The sequence below is a fragment of the Salvelinus fontinalis genome, chromosome 15 (genome assembly GCF_029448725.1).
Source record: "Salvelinus fontinalis isolate EN_2023a chromosome 15, ASM2944872v1, whole genome shotgun sequence".
NCBI lineage: Eukaryota > Metazoa > Chordata > Actinopteri > Salmoniformes > Salmonidae > Salvelinus > Salvelinus fontinalis.
Window position 1 is genome coordinate 42,972,428 of NC_074679.1, and position 8,202 is coordinate 42,980,629.

General features: G+C 41.6%; 1 protein-coding gene across 1 annotated transcript; it reads right to left on the reverse strand.

Moving 5' to 3' along the window:
- Positions 1 to 1,593: 1,593 nt before the first annotated feature.
- Positions 1,594 to 8,126, reverse strand: LOC129812014 (E2F-associated phosphoprotein-like). Its single transcript, XM_055863893.1, has 6 exons — positions 7,914 to 8,126; positions 7,271 to 7,458; positions 6,082 to 6,192; positions 5,838 to 5,955; positions 3,636 to 3,761; positions 1,594 to 3,479 (listed from the first exon to the last, which is right to left on the reverse strand). Exons 1-6 carry the CDS (start codon positions 7,982 to 7,984, stop codon positions 3,167 to 3,169), a joined length of 927 nt encoding a protein of 308 aa, XP_055719868.1. The 5' UTR covers positions 7,985 to 8,126; the 3' UTR covers positions 1,594 to 3,166.
- Between the last annotated feature and the right edge of the window lie 76 nt (positions 8,127 to 8,202).

Consider the following 8,202-nt stretch of genomic DNA (forward strand, 5'->3'; position numbering starts at 1 on the left):
CCATACATGTTATTATTACACATTACATGTTTCTTTTGTTGGAAAAAAACTGTTTTAAAAGTAGAATGAGCCTTTTCCTCCTTTTCAGGGGCCTATCGTAACCTGACACCAACCCCATCAGTCTCCAAATCCCCGTCTTCAAGCGGTGAGGACATCAGACATCGTCTCTTCCATGCAGGCTCTCCATGGTCTCCTAGGCTTCGTATGTTCTCTTTTTGATGATAGATCAACCTTCTTGCCTTTAAACCCAAGTTTTGTCTTGATGACAGAAGGGACCATCTTCGTAAATGTTCATGATGGTGAAAAAATTGTTGCATTCGTTTAATCAGTAGTATACCTCTGTGCAAGCATTTGAAAATAACAGATTTGGTGGCATATGCACTATTGAATTCAGAACAACCTAAAACTGTCACTTTGGAGTCTGGACTATACGCTACTGAAGAGATTCATATTGCCTTCACTCATATCAATCACACCATTAAAACAATCAGGTGCATCACAAAGATTGTCATCAATAGTTTTGTTATTGTGGCCCAGACATGAAGGACACAATACACCTGTTTTCTGTAGTTTTCTGTGGTTTATCTCTCTTGAGGCTTCTTCTCTGTCATAGTGTTCACAGGGCAAGTCTAAGACTTACTTGTAACTCAGGCAGACCTACCGGGAAATTTCTTTTTCTTGTTCATTCTACAAGGGGTCACAAGATCACTACACAGCAGCTCTGTAAGTTCTCTATAAAAATTCCCAACTGTTTCAAATGTTCAAACACATTTTCTTTAAGTTCAACAAGATCACTACACGACACATCAATCACCAAGCCATTACTTTTTCTTTCAAACATGTGCTTTACTTCAAAGAAACAGCTGCACTATCAAGTTACATAAGCACACACTAAATGTCGTGAGAACAATCCGGACATGATGTCATTAACAGCCCAAACACAGGACACAGGAACAACTCACTCACTTTTTGACAGCAACCGTCTACTATAGTCTCTCTGGCACCGTTAGCTAGTTAACATTAGCCTTTTACATCTAGCCACATATTGAACTTCCATCCTCTCAGGCCAGGGGCACAACAATGTATGAATGAATGGTTGGATCAGCATCGCCTTTATAATTATTGGCCAGTACGCAGAATTAAGTGAAACCACAATTCCAAATCCTTATCTCCATCCATGGCTAATTTAGCTAGCTGGCTAGCTAGCCACCGGAGAACAATACAATAGTTTTTCTGTCAATGACATATCCTCTCAAGAGGATTTGATAGAAGTGACGCCAAAATCTAAGGTGGCTTCCCTTTTTTTGGTGCGCCAGGACCATTCACAGTTGAGCTTGCTCAGTTCATCTCAATGCTGGTTGGCAAATTTGTTATACTTAAAAAAAAAAATATCAAGGGAGGCCAGATGCTCGCTGGCTTTGCTGGCCTTCAATGCTACGGGCAGCAACAATGTCATACTTGTTTGGACCAGACAGCATCAGATAGATGTCCTACAGATACAGAGACAGAGGGGCGCTGTTTCGCTCGCTCTGATGTTTTTTCCTGTGAGATACATTCAGCCTCGGGAATTAAAGGAAAATTATGAAACACAGAGACGAAAGATAAATTGTTTTATGTTTACATTTTTTAAAACATTTCATTGGTACATTTTTGGGGGGAGCCTGGCTTCCCTTGGCATCCATGAATACACACCACTGCTAAAATAAAAAAAATACACACCACTGCTTATCAGGCCTATGAAAGGGATCAAATCATTCTTCAGTCATAATTGTTCAGTGTTGTGATTAACAGTAGCCTAATTTGATAATCATATGTTCCTCACCTCTTTTTGACCAGTTTCCAATTTACTTGAGTAGCCTAACATATCAAATCAGTAACACCAATGACTGTAGGCTATATTAGGTCTACACATGCACTTTTTATGCCAGATAAAGCTGATTAAAATAATATTTGAAATCCATGAGATCGGAGTTCTAAAATTCTCAATAGTTGCACATGCACACGTTTAGGCCTGCAGGTGAGACAGATGCCGCATTCAAAACAACTGGGAACTCGGAAAAAACGATCTACGACTGAAGAAAAAAAAAACTTTGAAAGGTCATCCTACTCGGAAACTCTGGCATCTTTCTAGACCTGATCACTGACGTCAGGATTTGACCAAGTGGAAAACCCTGGCCTCATCTTTCTACAAGTTTTTATGTCGGATATTACCGAGTTGTCTTGAATTCACCAACAGTAGGCTACACTGTGACCACCTAAGCTAGTAGCTATAGCCTACCGTTATCGTTTCATTGTCTATTGTTCAGCAATAAAAGGTTAACCAACAAATAGGCTACTTGCTAACTATTCGAAATTACAAGGCAAGGGGTTGTAGTTAGTTACGTATCCGGCTAAATTGCCTAGTTCTTTTCAAACCATTCTGGAACCAAAAAGGATACAGAAGATGGTTCTCTCCCAAGCTTCAACATGTATAAAGCCGTGACGAGAGTATACTGGTAACACAACCAGGATATTTTCTTCCAGATAGCTTCAAATGCCACAACTTGAAGTTGTATTTATCCTGTCTTTTTTGTGATTGCCGATTAGTTCTTGGTAGATAAAGCGTTAATCAAAAGCAATCACTTTTGCATGTGAAATCACAGAATCGACTCTTTACTCAACATGCCAATTACGTCCTTTTTGTTTTGAGCCAAATATCCCTGTGGGCTTTGAACAGGGCACCTGGCTCACATCCAGGAGGCAGCCCGGTTCCAAAACGAATGCAATCAACTGTCAACCGGTGCAGATTAATCCCCCCAGTGATGTTTAACGGCTTTCTTTCTCAACCAATCTCGAATCACATGAAAAAGCGACGCGCAAAGGGCAGTTTCCACTTCCTGTCCCGAATCTAATCAGATTTCCAAACGGTTATTGCTATCCGGAATCCTTGGGACGTACATACCCTAACCAAAGACAGTACAGTATGAAGATATACAAATCTTTGGTTCTAAAAAAAACAAAAAAAACACAAATACCATAGGAGTAAACTTAATAAAATGATGGCGGACAATGGCTGTAATCAAATCTTTACATGATAATACACCCCTGTCTAATACCATAAAAAGATGTACATTGACACCAAAAGTCTTATCAGGGATATCACAAAGGTCATATCAACATTGTATCTTCAGCAGTGGCTGGCGAGGATGTTAAAAAAGTGGTAGACCTCGTCCTTATCGAGCACTGCCACCTCAGTGGAGCACTCCGTACACTGAACAGGATGGTAGATCTCCTCTCCGCCCATCCCCAACACCGCTCCTGAATCTGTGGCTTCCATTGCGGTTGTGGTTGATGCTGTTGGCTCTGGTTGATGCCCTTTCCTCCTCTTTCTGCTCCTCAGATTTTTCTCATTGAGCGTTTTGTACCGTAAAATCTCCTCTTTGTTTACTGTACAATTCATGACAAACATGGCTCTGTATTGGGTCCTGTATTTGTCATGCCTGTAGACAAAAACAAACAAGAGGTCGATTGAGACAAATCCTTTCCAGAATTGTTCAACCTTTACAATTGTAGTGGGTATAATGTTTGGCTGTGTAAAATGCTGTGAGTTTAGATCAAGATGATATTCACAGCCAAATGAACTCTTTATTTCCTACCTTTGACAGTCGAGGCACAGCGTGGTCATGCATGCTGGGCAGTTAAGGACAGCATCGCTGCTTGGAAGCCCCTGGGACTGCCCTCTTCTGTTTCGTGAAGATTGCAATCTTCTCTTTTCGTTGTACCTGATCAAATAGGCAATAGGGGAACATGATTGACATACAGTGCACTCAGTATTCAGACCCCTTGACTTTTCCCAAATTTTGTTAGGTTACAGACATTCTAAAATTGATTAAATTGTTTTTTTTCATCAATCTACACACAATACCCCATAATGACAAAGCAAAAACAGTTTTGTATAATTTTTTGCAAATGTATAGAAAATAAAATAAAATGTACATTTACATAAGTATTCAGACCCTTTACTCAGTACTTTGTTGAAGCACCTTTGGCAGCGATTATAGCCTTGAGTCTTCTTGGGTATGACGCTACAAGCTTGGCACAAGTGTATTTGGGGAGTTTCTCCCATTCTTCTCTGAAGATCCTCTCAAGCTCTGTCAGGTTGGATGGGGAGCGTTGCTGCACAGCTATTTTCAGGTCTCTCCAGGGATGTTCGATCAGGTTCAAGTCCAGGCTCTGACTGGGCCACAAGGACATTCAGAGACTTGTCCCGAAGCCACTCCTGCGTTGTTTTGGCTGTGTGCCTAGGGTCGTTGTCCTGTTGGAAGGTGAATCGTTGCCTCAGTCGGAGGTCCTGAGCACTCTGGAGAGGGTTTTCATCAAGGATCTCTCTGTACTTTGCTCCGTTCATCTTTGCCTTGATTCCGACTAGTCTCCCAGTCCCTGCCGCTGAAAAACATCCCCACAACATGATGCTGACACCACCATGCTTCACCGTAGGGATGGTCCCAGGTTTCCTCCAGACGTGACGCTTGGCATTCAGGCCAGAGTTCAATCTTGCTTTCATCAGACCAGAGAATATTGTTTCTAATAGTCTGAGAGTCTTTAGGTGCCTTTTGGCAAACTCCAAGCGGGCTGTCATGTGCCTTTTACTGAGGAGTGGCTTCCGTCTGACCACTCTACCATAAAGGCCTGATTGGTGGAGTGCTGCAGAGATGGTTGTCCTTCTGGAAGGTTCTCCCATCTCCACAGAGGGACTCTAGAGCTCTGTTTGAGTTGATTTTATTTTTACAGGGACAATGCACATTAATCAACGTTTCAGTAAAAGTGCCGGTTTTAGCCAGCCGGCTAATTTTCAACCACAGTCCCTGGGCAGGTTATTAAAAACAATTACAATACAGACAATCAAATGAGCCGTGAGCACACGCAGAGCAACATAGGACAAGCAAGACATAGCAAGCAGATAGAACAGAAAGCAACAAGACAAAATCCATAAAAGCAACAAAGTGTTTCCACCCCTCACAAGCTACATGGAAAGCGGCAATGTCAAAGTGACCATCGGGTTCTTGCTCACCTCCCTGACCAAGATCCTTCTCCCCCGATTGCTCAGTTTGGCCAGCTCTAAGAAGAGTTTTGATGGTTCCAAACTTCTTCCATTCAAGAATAATGGAGAACACTGTTCTTGGGGACCTTCAACGCTGCAAAAATATTTTGGTACCCTTCCCCAGAGCTGTGTCTCAACACAATCCTGTCTCGGAGGTCTATTGACAATTCCTTTGATTTCATGGCTTGCTTTTGGCTCTGACATGCACTGTCAACTGTGGGACCTTATATAAACAGGTACGTGCCATTCCAAATCATGTCCAATCAATTACATTTTCCACAGGTGGACTCCAATCAAGTTGTAGAAACATCAAGTATGATCAATGGAAACAGTTCAATTTCGAGTCTCATAGCAAAGGGTCTGAATACTTATGTAAATACGGTATTTCTGTTTTTTGTTTTAATAAATTTGCTAAAATTTCTATGAACCTGTTTTCGTTTTGTCATTATGGGGTATTGTGTGTAGATTGCCGAGGAAATTGTTTTATTTAATCTATTTTAGAATAAGGCTGTAACGTAACAAAATTTAGAAAAACTCAAGGGGTCTGAATACTTTCCGAAGGCACTGTATGTGACTACAACCAACCCTACTCATGGACTAAAAAGCACTATCAATGGAAATTCTCCACTGAGCATGCGTTTACTAATCTGGGTCCGAAAAACCGACCTTAAATATTTGGATATTCTTTCAAACGTCACCCTGTTATTACACACAAAAACACTTTTGTAACATTTTGTATGATGGAGGCATTGCTTACCTCCTCCTCTTGGCGTCCACCCATGCCTGATCCCGGTCATCCTCATCCGGGTCGTAAAGTAGTTCATCGTTGGTGGGGATGGATCGCTGTTTCCTGCGTCTCTGACCCGAGGAACTGCCTGCAGAAGAGGATCAAACAATCGTGTTTTGTATAGCATCTGTCCTTTTAAGTCCAAGGTTAGGGCTTAATCTGTGCCCTCAGAATCAATGTTTGGTTTACAGATAAATTCTAACTACACACTTACTTGGAGCAATTTCCTCCTCGTCTGAATCAGAGTCAAAATAAACATTGTCATAAAGCTCTGGCTGTGGTAACCCAGGCGTTGCAGCATTGTCATTGGTACCCAAAGCCTCTCCTGGGAAGGACAGATGGACACTGTTATTAATGAGTACAACAGTACAATATTATTGATAGACAGGGGCGCAACTTTCACTGGGGACAGGAGGGACATGACCCCCCACATTCTGAAATATAATTTTTGTCCCCCCAAGTTTTATCATTGCATTGTGATACAAAAAGAGCCATTGGTGTGCTGTGCTTTAGGACCATGCGGGGGCCTCAGCGCAGTAGGGTAGGTTGTTTGGTGGTTTCAGACAGTTTGATTTAGGAATGTGTGGACACCACAGTGTGCGCGAACAGAGGTAGCTATTGTCTGTGTGTGTTGTGCTTTTTTCCCCCCTGAGTTGTAAAAGCAAGCTGAGCAGAAACTAGCTACTCTTTATTTGACTGAATGAGCTGGAAAGGTAACTGCTCTTGGACTTAACAGGAAAAAAGTAATTTATTCCCAGTGCTGAGCTAGTAGTGTAACTGACATGTAACGTTAGCTAATGTTTCATCCCGACTCGACTGACGTTCTGTCTGAAGTGAATGAACTAGCAGCTACCAGTTCAGCTCTAACCTCTAGTGAGCTGTCAGGTAGCAGTATCTAACAGATGTTGTGTTTATGGAAATGTTTTTTAACCTTTGTTTCTTCCCGTTTCAACAGAAGTAAATTAACTCGTTTTCACCAGTTGATGTACCATTATAGCTGCCAAAAGTTGGCTAATGTTAGATATTATTCCCCCCCCCCAATCACAGTCAGCATAGCAATGTAACGTTATAGATCTGTCATGGTGCAGTCTGTATACAACGCTATGCTCATGATATTTGTGCATCTATAACTTTCTCACTCATCATTATTCACGATTCATTCAGGATTATCCATAATCATGGTAGCATCCACATTCATGTAGAAGTATTTAGAAACATATTATATTTTTATTTACAATACAAGTGACCATAGATTGTGTAGAAATGCAGGAAATTAGCTTTAGATGCCCCAAGACCCCCGGCCAGTAAATGCAGCTGAAGTGTTATCTCTATTCACAACAGAACAGTGCATTGCTGTCGCCGCCAGCCAAAAAGACACAAAAAAAATACTAGAAAACTCCCACCTGCTGGTGCTGTAGGTGGCGCCCATTTGCACTCCATAGTCTTGATGGTGGTGCTGAGCTCTGCCTCCATCTCTTTCTCAAACTCATCCCCACTGGAGGACTCACTCTCCCCAGTCAAGTATTCTCGGATGAGCTTCCTCTTCTGACCTGGGGTCCCGTTCAAGAGCACATCCAGCTCATCTTCAGAGCTGGAAATACAGCAACAAATTAGGAGGGTCTTGATGACATACAGTTTTCATATTGAACAGTCATTGGTCAGATCCTGTTTGAACAACACTCACAACTTTGCACCCTAATAATAAAGTACTTCTTTATAACAGGACTGGGGTCAACTATACTGAAATCCAGTCACTTGTTGAAATATAATTGACCCCAACCCTGCTTCACAGATCCAACCCCTACTTCACAGTGCCCAAGTAACGTTAATATTGAACGTTATGAGCCTTCAAGCAAATCAAGCTATAGAATATGGAAACAATACTGTACCCAAACATTTACATTGAAACCGGTTTACATCTTACTGTTCGGCTACTAGGTAGATAGCATCACCAGCAACCATGCTTGCATTGGACAACCAGCTTGCGTTCTTAGTGTGCTAGCTAGCCAAACGCTACCTAACGTCAAACCATGCAACCACAATTACCTGTCTTCAGCTTTTTCTTCATCACTTGGCTCCTCTATCTCATAAGAATCATACTCTACTTGTCTGTTCATTTTGTATTTTATGAATTCTAGCTAGCAAATTAAGTTACGAAAACGGTCGAGGTAAAGGTAAACAAAGGTGGAAACTTTATAAAGCTTCGTCGCCAGGACCTTTTAGTTTACTTCCTGATATTTCATATTACTTCCGAGTTGCGCTTTTCAAAGTAAAAGTCCCAGGAGTTCAAAACTAGTAGGCAACTGTAGATTTTAGAAAAGGGAATTGCTCAAAT